Source organism: Seriola dumerili, unplaced genomic scaffold (genome assembly GCF_002260705.1).
Source record: "Seriola dumerili isolate Sdu_G_001 unplaced genomic scaffold, Sdu_1.0 BDQW01000017.1, whole genome shotgun sequence".
NCBI classification, from domain to species: Eukaryota; Metazoa; Chordata; class Actinopteri; order Carangiformes; family Carangidae; genus Seriola; species Seriola dumerili.
Window position 1 is genome coordinate 3,374,696 of NW_019174272.1, and position 13,102 is coordinate 3,387,797.

The 13,102-nt window shown below is 42.0% G+C and overlaps 1 protein-coding gene across 1 annotated transcript in view; it reads right to left on the reverse strand.

Moving 5' to 3' along the window:
• The window catches only part of kiaa0825 (KIAA0825 ortholog), a 110,527-nt gene that overhangs the window by 71,149 nt on the left and 26,276 nt on the right, over window positions 1–13,102 (reverse strand). The window contains exons 9-15 of the mRNA XM_022756474.1: window positions 12,366–12,643; window positions 10,579–10,729; window positions 8,194–8,384; window positions 6,239–6,445; window positions 5,766–5,876; window positions 3,807–3,946; window positions 924–1,103 (exon numbers count right to left, since the gene is read on the reverse strand). Of these exons, the coding sequence (XP_022612195.1) occupies window positions 924–1,103; window positions 3,807–3,946; window positions 5,766–5,876; window positions 6,239–6,445; window positions 8,194–8,384; window positions 10,579–10,729; window positions 12,366–12,643 (1,258 nt within the window). The remainder of the gene's footprint in view (window positions 1–923; window positions 1,104–3,806; window positions 3,947–5,765; window positions 5,877–6,238; window positions 6,446–8,193; window positions 8,385–10,578; window positions 10,730–12,365; window positions 12,644–13,102) is intronic.

A 13,102-nucleotide genomic window follows, 5' to 3' on the forward strand; every position in this document is an offset into this window, starting at 1 on the left:
AGGATAAATCATGATTGGATGACATTGAGAATTTCTCTCTGGCTCACTCTATCTCTTTTTCGTTCATTCCCTCTGTCGACCCCTCCCTTGCTCTGTCTCCATCCAAATACTCTTCTCCAATCACCCTAATTTATGCTACAATAATTACCACTCACCCAGGATATAAAAATCACCACCAAAAAGAGCTCCATACTCCACAGGAGTTCTGATTAAGCTCTGTATCAAAGCTTGTACCAGAGAGAGGCGGAAAGAAAGAGTTGGGAAGTAATTGCAGTCTCTGTAACTGCATATTAAAGTCATTCTTTAGCTCACGTGCACGCAATGTCAACACTGGCTGTAAAAAAAAAAAAGAGATATTCTTTGTGGACAGATTTACTCTTGTATTTATAAATATATCTAATATATTTAGAGAAAATATGGTCAAATCTCAAATTGGAGATTTCCTGTTATCTAAGTATGAAACAGCTGTTAGTTTGTTAGTTTTTCAATTCAACATGAAATGAGAATTGCACTTAGTCTTTTATCATCACTTTATTTTATAGTATAGAATCGATAAATAATACAATATCCTGACTTATAAGCCAAATAACACTGATGCTAATGATCTAATGAGCAATGAAACGACATTGAATGAAATGACATCAAAGTTGCTCTCCTGTAGCAAAAACTTATTTTTGTCCTAACAAATAACCATATTATTTAATAACATTAGTGTTTAATTTATATTAATATGATAACTCAACTGTGATCACAGGATTTTATGTTGAAGAACACAATAATTGACACACAATTCAGGATAGTGCAGTAGTGAGGTATAGAATAGTACTATGGCCTTTAGTAATACACTGACTATCAACTGACTATCAATCTGTAGTAATGACCTCTAAACTACAACATTATACAGCAACTAGTTGCTATTTCACCTGCCAGTGTGTAGAGATGATCCCATATGTGTGCCCTCTCCAGATATGGTTGAAGGGCCTGAGTCAAGGCCTTGGGAACAGTATTAAAGCAACTGAAAAGATTGAACAATGTGACTATGAAGTCATCTCCTGCATGGCAACTCTCTGACGACATCTCTAAGGCACTCTCCTGACAAAAATCTGTAAACAAAATTAAAATAGTGTCAGTTTGGCAAGACACTTTTGGGCATAATACCAATAAATGTGTGTGAATTTATGAAATGTGATATTCTGGAGCACTTGACACAAAAACAACAGGATGCACAAAGAGAGGAAAAGGCTTACACAGACGCACACATACATTCAGTTAGGAGTGTGTAGGTGAGTGTGAAATCTGACTGTTTTTTGAATTATGATTCAAAAAATATCAACCTTATGGAGGTTGGTAGGGAAAGATGTAAAACTCTATTCTATGAAACAGCAACTTGATTTTTTCGCACAAAAACACATTGGAAAATGTCAAGGCTGCCCAACCTGACACATGTTAACAGAAAGGGCGAACAAAAGGCATTGTGGAATAGAACGGGAAGAAAAACCCACATCTGTGTTAGATGGAGGAAAAAAAACAGACCAGAAAAAACTGAAAAAGAAACAGATTTCAAAGCCCCTGGCTGTGGGATCCACAGCACATGGAGACAGGAAGTGAAAAGGAAGAGGTTTTGACAGGGTGTCCTTGTGGGGGATGCTGTCTGAGCACAGGGCTGAGGATGGAGGTGTGTGCTTGTGTAACCCATATGGATGTCTATATATGTGTTTTGTGTGCTTACAAGTGTGTGTGTGTTAAGTTGACAGGGGTTGCTGAGGAAAGGCCCATTGCTCCAGAGGTGGCAGACATCCAGCGGTCTGTCAGTCTACTGTGTGGGAGATGACAGCTATCTGAATAGAAGAGTGTATGCAACGCAGCAGTCAATGAGGGGGCGCTGTGATGGGAAAAAAGGATGGCTTCCTAGTGACTAATACTGGACTATTTTAAAATGACAGGGCTGAATTAGCTGCTGCATTAAAGGGCCAGTAATATCAACCAGCTTGATAACAGGCTGTTAGGGAGCATTGCCACCACTCAAGGTCCAGATGACAACTGATTTCTGTCTCCCTGTTTCTATCTCTATATTCACTTTACATTCCTTGCTCTCTCTTTTTCTTTCACTATCAAACATCTCTCTCACACACACACACACACACACACACACACACACACACACACACACACACACACACAAACACACACACACACACACACACACACACACACTCAAAAGTGGTCAACCACCCTGACCTACAATCAGTCTATTAGGCAGCATTATGTGGGTTATACCGGCATCTTGTTCTCTGCCAGTCGAGTAATTGGTCCTTAAGGACAGGGTGTTCTGGATATCACTGCTGTGGCTAGCAATGGTCCAAGGAAACAGGGGTGACTAACATTAATTTCCACTTGGGGTGCTGGAGAGCATGGCAGGTTAACTAGGCACCTTTTAATAATGATCCCATTATGGAGCAGCAGATGACTTCAGAAAAGCAGATGACAGTGCGCTGGCACATCTCTGTGGAGTTTCCACAACTGCTGCAGCACGCAATGATTCCAATGTGTTTGTGTTTCTATGTCAATTTCTCTGTTGCTTTCTCTATTTTTTCTCGCTCTCTCACCCTCCCTCCTTCTCTGTTTCTAAGCTTATCCAACCTTGATACATAGCCAATACATACACCTGTTTATCTTACGGACAACTAGTCAACCAGTCACAAGGGCCCTCTCTGCAAACCTCTGTAATTGGAAGCAGACACACTAATCATAATAAAAAGGCTGTCTGTATGTGTATGAGAGTGTGTGTGTGTACCAGAAGTGCTGTATGTTCTGATTTAAGCAAAAACAATGATTAAAAATAGGAGGAGTTATTATCCTTCAGCAAATGAATAGGTTTAGTTGCTTGCTTTCCTCTTGAGAGCTGATACACACACACACATACATACATATATATATATATACATATATATATATATATATATATATGCGTGTATATATATATACGTGACCGACTGAATAAGTTAGGCTACTTTTCCAACATTTTTCACAATTTTCACATTTTTACTACAGCACCAAAAAATACTCTACTATATACAGTACATGTATAGGGAAGTGCAGTGGCTTATGGGAGTGTAGGCATTCAGTCAAGCTGTTCCTTCTGTCTGTCTGCTTCCTGGTTAATTAGCCCGTCACCGTGATAACACACGAGAGTCAGCGCTTCCAGCGTTGATTTACGGCAGTGTGGAGGGAGAAGCATTGCAGAGCCTCTGAGCCAGACTCAGACCAAGCGAGAGAACGAGACAGTGAGAGTTGTTATTAATGAGGTCGCTATAATGTGAATTAATGTGCGAGTGCACAACAGTCTTTAAAGGTTAGACTGTTGCTGGTGCGGAGGAGAGAAGAAGGAAGGGAAAATCTTTAAAGGTCAGCCTGTGTGCTCCGCCTGGGCCTGTTGAGTGTTTATTACTGCGCTCTATTGATTTAGTGATGATGATGACCAAGGTGAAAATGATGATGATGGCAAAGATGCTGATGATAACTTCATAAAATGGATAGAGCTCATCTAAGGTCTATATAACTCGCTTAGGATCTTAGAGCACCATAATTAAAGACACTGGTAAACACCTTCCCACACTTATCCCCTGCAGGATCGACTGTGGGTCCAGTATTATAAAAAAAGATCATATTTAAGAATTGGAGTAGGTGGCATCAATTTTCTACTAAAAGATAGACAACTAGGCTTGTATACCGCACACATACACAAACACTGGGGCCTTATTCCCTTAACATATACCAATCCATGTCCTCTGAAAAGACAGACTTACAAGAGTTTTCCAGGAGTATTCTGGGCAGGTGACAGTCTCTGTACAGCAGCATTCGCAGTAGCAACTTGGGATTGCGTCCTGGGTCAGAGGTCAGCAGCCTCAGCTGACATGCAAAGGCGGCCTGGCCCATAAGGCCATCTCTGAGAGTGGAAAAAAAGAAAACAAAGTTGACAGTTCTGCAGTGTCAGGTGAGTGTACAGATAGCAGTCCATTTAACAAGAGACAACAAAGGAGGGAAAAAGCTTCAAAGCTGTGAGAGACACAGTTGTCTTGGATGACAATCTGGGAAGAAATAGTGTTTATGCCACAATGGTAACTTCCTTCAGTGTCACTCACTCCTGATACAAGCTTAGTCTGCAAATGCCTTCACTCTCGCTTACTTATAGTGTGCACCGGGAAGGAATTAGCTCTAATCTTGGCCAGCTAAAAGCAAATTAACATTTGGGAGACAGCCAAATACATGAATATACAGCAGTACCCCCCTCCTACATCTTTTGTATAACCAAGAGGCTGCAGCCAGCTGTGGGTAATGAGCCGTATCCTTGCTGTGTGTGCGTGTAAGTGTGTGTGTGTGTGTGTGTGTGTGTGTGTGTGTGTGTGTGTGTGTGTGTGTGTGTTTGTGTGTGTATGTGCACCCTTCAGTGCTGATGCTTGTGGTTATGTATGTGTGCAAGTGTAAGAGCATGCTGACATGTGTGTGCCTGCATGTTACTTTATACATCTCAATAAAATCTAATGGAAGGAATGGACAGAGTTTGTCTGAAGAGCAAGGAGGCGGGAGGCTGTACAGGGGGTGTCTGCCCAGAAATTAACCATTCTATTTGAGCCAGAAAGCTAGAGCAGGGTGCACCCTGCTGCTTGACTGAGGAAAACTATGCCTCGATCTGACAGCACAATTTATGATGTCACTGGGACTGCAAATCCAGAAGAAATCCTCTTTTAACTGCTCTGATAAATCTACCCGGCTACAGCGCAGGGTCAGCTTACAGAACCAAGACACACAGATACAGACAAACACACAGACACGCACACACACACACGTGCATGAATGTGTGCAAATGCAGAAACACTCATAAAGCCAGAAAACATAACTTCAGATACTTTCTTTATAGCCTGTAATGCTGAATGATTTATTTATGTGCTTTGTGATTTTATTATTTTTTTATTTAATAACCATAACAATGGGTTTTATTTTAATGGGCTGGGAAAAGATTTGGCCTCAGAGGCCAGGTCCTGGACGAGGACCTGTGGATCTGGCCCCAGGCCACTGGCAAGCCCCCTGGCGCCTTCGCATGCAGGCAAGAGGTGGGAGCAGAGAAATAGAGAGGTCATAAAAATAAACTAATTTCAGCTCTCCAATACTTAGGAGCAAGAGACCAGGGGTTAGTTTGATTTGTGCTCCATCAGCACGCAATGACATCACCTCTGGCTGTGAGGGAGATGAGAGGGGAGGAGGGTAGAGTCAAGGGTGAGGGGAGAGAGTGATTGACTGCACCATGGAGGTCACAATAGTAACTGGACACACATGTACACACATGTATGCCTGCACGTGCACATTCAGGCATACTCAAGCACATACACACCACAGTGCGCTCTATTGACACCTCATGTGTAAAGCAACCATCAACATAAACATAATCAGCCTCAGCAGCAACGGTAGTTTATTTTATTCTCTTTTTTTATTTCTTTCTCAGCTTGCATCTGTGTTACATTACCACAGCAACTCTAGCTTGAAGCCCTCAGCAACGGGTAAGTCTGGTTATATATCTGCACATACAGTATGTGCCTATAACTCCACACACACATATGGTTCTCTACATACAGTGGGTGGAGGTGTGTGTGATGGCTTAGCATACCAGAGTGTGCGTGTATGTGTGTGTTTGTGTGTGAACATGCATACGATATGTGTACCTGCTATATGACGGGTGATAGATGGTATGATGGGTGTACTTTACATACCTTATGGCCTGCTCTGTGAAGAGGTCAGGGTTGATAGCATTTAGCCAGTGTGCAACAGAGCTGTCAGGCTGCTGTGGCGTGGATTCCTTTGCAGAATTAATCATAAATGTCCTGGAGGAATTGAGATTGCATGTTGCAATTTTGAGTGATACTTCTTCAATACAGAAAATATACCCACACCTCTCTATTGCAATGATACTACTTCAGGTAGTGATGTCATACAGCCAAATATATCTTACAGTGCCCTCCCATGCCATTTATCTATTGTTTTTGCCATTAGCAGCCCACTCGTGTTATCTTAATATTTAGTGTGCAGTTAAATCCATGGTCATTTGAGACACAATTAGTTTCAGGGTCGGCAGCTACAGCCACATGACCATCTCTGGTCATTAAAGTACAAATACTTTGGTATAATTGGGTCATATTTTACGGGAATGTAAATGAAATAACAAAAACATAATGTGCTCACAAACCTATACAGCAAAGATAGAGGTGCTGTGACAATGACGAGGACTGTCAGGAGTTGCTCACACAGGCTGTGGATTTGGTATGGCCAGTCAGATCCGCCTGCGATTATGGCAATTGCTGAAGAAGGATTGGAGCGCACCAACGCCTCGGGACTTTCACACAAACTCCACATAAGCTGCTCCACATACAGCAATACTGCCGTAATGTCACATCTTGGACACACAGTAAGCAAACAGAAAAGGTGAATGTATAGATGAAAACAGAAAAGATGAGATGTGAGGTAATATGTGAGAATACATGAAGAGAGAGAGAGAGAGGGAGAAAGGCACTGAAAGTTAACATCTCTGTCTTAAAAGGCTGGCATCCACCAGTACATCATGACATAACAGCCTCATTGCACAGCCAGTTAGAATGCAGAACCTCCTGGTGATTTTATTGTTGGAAAAGTGTACTGCTGGCTTTGGATTTCACTATAAAAGTCAGTGCTTTTACATTTAAACACCAATAAATCTGTTCCCTCATTTGGTTGGGGAGAGCTGCTCATCATCTCTCATCTCCTCATCCTTGCTTCCCTAAATCGTTATTAGACGCACAGGGATGGACTGATACAGGAGAGCTGGGGAAGCATAAGAGTACCCATGTGAGTTCTATACACATAGGAAACTTGGAGAAGCTTTGAAAAGCCATCTGTTTAGCCTAGCCTTACACGTTACAACTGTCCCTTCAGAAACACACGCGCATCTCCAAGCAACATAAACCAGGCTTTGTGTTGACATCATGCAGCGCTACACATGTATACTGCACTATATCTTTGTCACTCTTTTATCCTCTTATTGTGTGTCACAGTTTAACCTGTTCATTGTCATCATTCGGCTGTTTGGAGGAAAAAAGACAAAAAAGATGATGGATAGGAGGGCCACTGGAACCTGAACAGAGAGTGTGCCAATGACTAACTATGCTGACATTACATTCAGAGCTCCTCCATCAGACCCACAGGAGCTGAGTGAAACTAGGCCAACAGTGATTATCATTCATTCATTGTCATTATACAGCAGGCACAAACGTCTACATCCATGTAGGCTACACTAAGATGTACTGTATGTGAGGAAGGTACAGATAAAACAATGCACTTCAAAACGTAAAAGCGTAATAACACATACGTAAATACTTGTGATCTATATTCATTGACAATTTCCAGGAAAACCAGAAAATGATTGATGAAAAAATAATCAATTTTGATTCCTCCTGGGGTTCACAGCTCAGTCTTAACCTTTCAAACAGCAATTAAGAAAAAAAATATCACTACAAGATACATTTAATGGCTGTTCTAACGCAATCTCATTGATCATATCACATGATCAACATCAGCAGATGAACTACTTCCAATTTAAATGTTTCTCTTTTTGCATTAAAAGCTAAGATTGAGATTGTCTTTCCAACTGCTGTTTCAAAGATCAAGAACAAACCTTGAACCTCTTAAACTGACATGAACAGGAAGTCCTTAAAGCTAAAGACCCTTTTGGTGAGATTGTTGCTCTGAGATGTCTGCTCTGCAACAGGGATAAAACCTTCTACTACAGTATATGCACTTTTATATTGTGAAATTGATACTGGTGTATATCATCATTTTGTAAATTTTCTAGAAATTTGATTAAGAGAAAATAACCATAGAGGAATTTCTGTGTTGGTTCATTCTGTAAATTTGAGCAGTTCAGTCTGTCCAAAGCAGCACTGAGTTTCCACAGTAGAAATGGTCAAGACAAATCTGCAGGGTCAAAAATATGCATTGTCATATCAATACTTCCATTGTTAAGTGATTCAACAATAGGAAAGGCTCTATAGTATATTGCAGTGTAGTACTACATTTGAGATGTTATTATTTTAGTAGCTTACTTTGCATCACAGAGAGTGAATCTCAAATGAAAATCACATCAGGTCACAATGGCACATGATAAAGTACCTGATTTGCAGGTGTCTCTTGTATGAAGCACGGGCCCTGGCATATCTTTGCACTAGCAGCTGTAAAGTCTCTGACAGCACCTGGCCCAGCACGTCCTTGGCCATCTCTGCCGGAAGGACAGCCCACAGGTCGCTACGGAGCCCACACAGGAAGTAGAACCACATCTGCACCGAAAAGGAACAGCGCTCGCCCTGTGGAAGAGAGAGGTGGATGGGAGGGAGGGGGTAACAGATGAAGATATATTGTGATATGGACATTGACAGTGAAGAAAAAAAAGCGGAGAAGAGGATATAAAAATAGAGGGGGGGAAAGAGAGAGTGAGAGAGAAAACATGAAGGAGAAGAAAGAGAGAGACAGAGACAGAGGCAGGTCTGTCAACACCAGGATGTTTCAGTGGTCACGCCACCTGCACTCTGCACCTGGGTTTCTTCCCCCACTGGGATTTTAGACTGCTTTAAAGTCCTGAACTGGAGAACACATCACAACAGGCACACACTTGCACACGCATACACACTCGCACATACAGAGAGCGGAAAAGAGAAGGGGAGAAATTGAGAACTTTTCTGCATAAAGTGAGCAAAGACAAGTAAGAGTGAGAAGAAAGACTGACAGACAGAGAGAGGGGGAGGACAGATGGAGAGAAGGGGATTATTATCCTGGCATCCTGCAGCTTTGTCAGAAAAGATATAGAAGGATTCAGTCATTAAACCTCCCTCTTCTACCTCTACTCATCTGAAATCCTCATGTTTAACCTCCAACAATAAACTGCTCCAGCAGTCGGTGTATGTGTGTGCACGTGTGTGTGTGTGTGTGTGTGTGTGTGTGTGTGTGTGTGTGTGTGTGTGTGTGTGTGTGTGGTAAAGATACTGACATGTCCAAAACTCCTCAACTTCCTCCTGTCTTCATCTCATCATACCCTTAAGTCCCTTCTCATTTTCTTCCCACTTCACCTCATCTATCTCATATTTTACTTTTCTCCTTCCTCTCCCTCCCTCTGCTCCCTGGAGCCAGTCATTTAGGGATCGCTGGTTGATGGGGAGCGTGACCAAGCTCTATGTCCGGGATTAGGCCGCCATCCTCCGCCTGTGGACTCAGTGGAGCAAATGCAGACACAAATGTTGGATTGAAACCAAGAGCAGCCACAACTACATGTGTGGCTGGGATGTTTTATCCGTTCATTCGAGTCAAACTTTATTTAACCAGCCAGGTCAACTATGAACAAATTCCTATTAAGGATGAAGACCTGGCAAGAGTGAAGACTGAATCTGGGACAGGGAACTGAGGATGGAATAAACTTGGAAGCTCATGACTGCTTTTATTTTCTTATGACATTTTGTATTCTCTTCAGGCTCTGAAGGCAAGATTCTGACACGGAAGGTAACCAAGGTCGTGTTCTAAATTTCTTTTGATCGCCTTAACTGACCTCATATGCTGTTATTATAGCATATTAAATATTTCTCTGCCAACAGCTATTAATGTGTCAATATCAATGTAAAAAAAGAAAGAGGAATGTAAGCTGGAGAAGGGTCTCTGTGGAGCTGCACTGAGCTGTGAAAGAGCCAAGACACAGGGCTGTGGAATCCAGGAGACTGAAATCTGATACATACATCTACACATATATAGGCATCCAAAATGTAGATACATACATACACACAGCAAATGAAACACACATCCTGAGATGCTGCTGCACACCCACACATTCATTCATCTGTACAGATGCACACAGGCATGCTTGAACAAAAGCACACACCTGCGCACAGCAGGTCTGTCTGACACCAGTGACCCAGGGAAGGAGGGAGGAACAAAGGGAAAAACAGGCAAAAGCGGGGTAAAGTAAGAAAGAGAGGGGAGGTTTAGATTGGTTTAAGGGCATAAAGGTAGGGGAGTTCCAGGGGCCCTATGTTGTTTCCAGACAGTCCCAGTGTAGACTGCAGACTTCAGACAGCTGAATCCCTGGAGCCCCGGGGCAGCATGGAAGCCACAGATGTTCTCAGGGAGCTCAGAGTAGAAAGCTTGGTTAGAAGAGGGAGAGTGGGAGGTAAAGGTGTATTGTGGGAATGAAAAGAAGAAGCAAGAAAGCTCCAGAGTATAATTCCTAGAGTTCCTCAAACTCTACAGAACAAGCCTGCTAAGACATGTGGCATTAGAATTTTCACTTTTTACAATAAAAGTAATGAAATAAATACCAAACAATACTAGGGTTGTTTTATGTGTTACTGACTTTTGACTTTGCAGTAAATAACACTCTCACAGGCTCCACTGATTTATCTTAAATGCGATATCATATACCGTATGTCTCCGTATATTACCGTATATTTCAAGGCATCTTGGGCAAAAAAAGAAAAATCAACCAAACACGTTCTAAGATATGTAAGGACATTTTACCTCATAGAAGGGTTTGGGGTCAGCCCAGTGATGACTCTCAGCATCCTGAAGAATGCAGGTGGAACAAACCTGGACACAGTAGCTGGTCAGCTGGTCTTTCAGGGCGTCCACTGTGTCTCTGTACTTCTGTATTGGCAGTAGGGTCAGGGGTCTAGGCATAGAGGAAAGAAACAAACTTTTCAAGGTTATGACAGAAAATATATAATCTATAATACATATGGTGTATCAAGAAAAAAAGAAAGGAACAGCTGGGGTCAAGAGTACAATAGGGCACAATCCTATAATTCCGATGCATAATTGACTACTGTATATTCAGGAAGCTATCAAACAAACATGAGCTGAAATGATTAGATGAAAGAACAGATGATTTATTCTAAAAGTTCAGTGTGACATTTTATATCCTTTAAATCTGCCTGCCTTGATACTTTCCAGAGAGAGGCAAGAGTTTAACAGGGGTGCAGCGGGCTTAAAGCCAGGGGGACCAAATGGTGTGGAGAGAGGAAAGTGCTTTATGACCGGAGGGGGCACAGAGCAAGTGCAGGTGGAGGGGTGCACAGGGCCAGAGGTGGGACAACAGGAGCACCGAGGGCACCAGAGATGCCTTTAGAGGGGATCTGCAGAGAGCAGAGGTTAAGGGGGTATTATGAGGCATAAAAACTCACCAGATGTAGACATAATATGGGTGTCATTACCACCTGTCAATCATTTCCACTCTTTTTTAAAACACACTGCACCCCTCCTCTTAATCTCAAATGTACAATTTCCTTGAAATTTTAAAACCTTTCCAAATGTTTCTCATGTTTTCTGCCTGTATGACACGATCACACGTTTTGGAAACAGGAATCTCTTTGATCCATTCTTTCTTTCCTTGTCTTTGCTTATTGCTTATTAAATATCCGCCTCATTACTTGGATGGAAGTAAAAAATCATATGACAATATATAGAGGATTGCTGGAGTATATTAATTCAGTCTGCGATGCAATTGTTTGCAATTCACTTTAGTTTACTATCTGTTGAGCAGACTGTTGAATGTCTGATTAGGCTATTGTTGAAAAACTAACAGCAATTTTGAAATTACTGAGTAATGTGAAAGAAGAGGAACAACGAGTAATCTTGGAAACGAGGCTGAGAACGGGTACAAGAATGTGGCAGCTGTGAGAGGGCTCGGGTTTTGAACAAAACTCGACACAGCATCTGTGACGGGTGGCATACTCGCATTCATACTCCTAACTCTAATAGGAATTGATAGCAACTGAAGTTTGATGTCTGTCTGATCATCACTGTGACAGCATAACCTAACAGTCTAGAGTCGCCATCTGTGGGCTTATACATCAGTGAAGTTGGTTCCAGTAAGTATTGTCTCTGTGATTATAGCACAAAGGAACATACTGTACAATTCTCGTTTCCTTAAATGCAACATTTGGTTCTTTGCTGGTAGAAAAGCGTCAAAATTAGCTTTCATCAGTTATGATGTTGTTGTTCCTCTGGCAAGGCAGCCATAACTGCCGAAACTGTAGAGCAAATGTCAAGCACTTCTAAATAGATTTTCAAGTTATTCCTTGAGATCACAATTTTCAATCAATTGCCAATAACAGCTTTTTCATCCAGCACATGCTGTAGTTGGCCACAGATAGCTGGATATCAGACAAACAGGCAGACACACGCTGTAAGATATAGATATTATAGATAGGAAAATATATACATACATAAACTCAATGCAGCCAATATACCATTCTCCTCCCACACAATCCCACCAACACACACACATGCACACACCCTCTCCTTACACTTTAGCAGCAGTAGCATGTGAATCTCTCAGCCTGGTGTAGTAATGCTCCAGTTGTTGGTGCACATAAATGCAAGTGGCCAGCAGAGCAGGCAGGTTCTTCAGGGGTGCAGAGGATGGTACCTCCAAGGCCCTCTCCTGCACACGGCCCAACATGGCAAACGCTGCCCTGCCACACGCCTCCACGAAGCTCGATCGCACCTCCAGGAGAGAGCTGTCCCGGCAGGCTGCTGCCAAGGGTAGTAAGGCATCCAACTCAGCCATGATTGTTCCACAGAACTGATGGGTGAGATAAGGCAAAGACAAGATGAGCTCAATAATAAAGGGAAAATCTGTCAGTAAAAAAGAAAAAAAAGACATCAGAAAGAGACCTCATTAGATGTAAATAATGGAACATTTGCAAGGAGACATCAGAATGACAAGGATTCAAGATTGAGATGAGTATTACACATGCATTTTTCTCTAACATTGTGCAAGTCATTACAGCTGAAAAGCACTGCAATTGTAGAATACAGATTTGTGCAGACATGCCCTCCACATAAACTTTGCTGCTGAACATGCATAATTGGTATCAGGTCAAATAAAGCCTTTACTTCAGAGGAAACATCAACATTTTTATACCAGCATGCATCATGTTAATCACATCCAAACAGAAATGTTGCCGTACATAGGTGAGAGGTGAGTGCGTCAGACGTGCAAAGAGGAAAGAAAAGAAAAGGTCAGGCTAAGGTTTCAGTG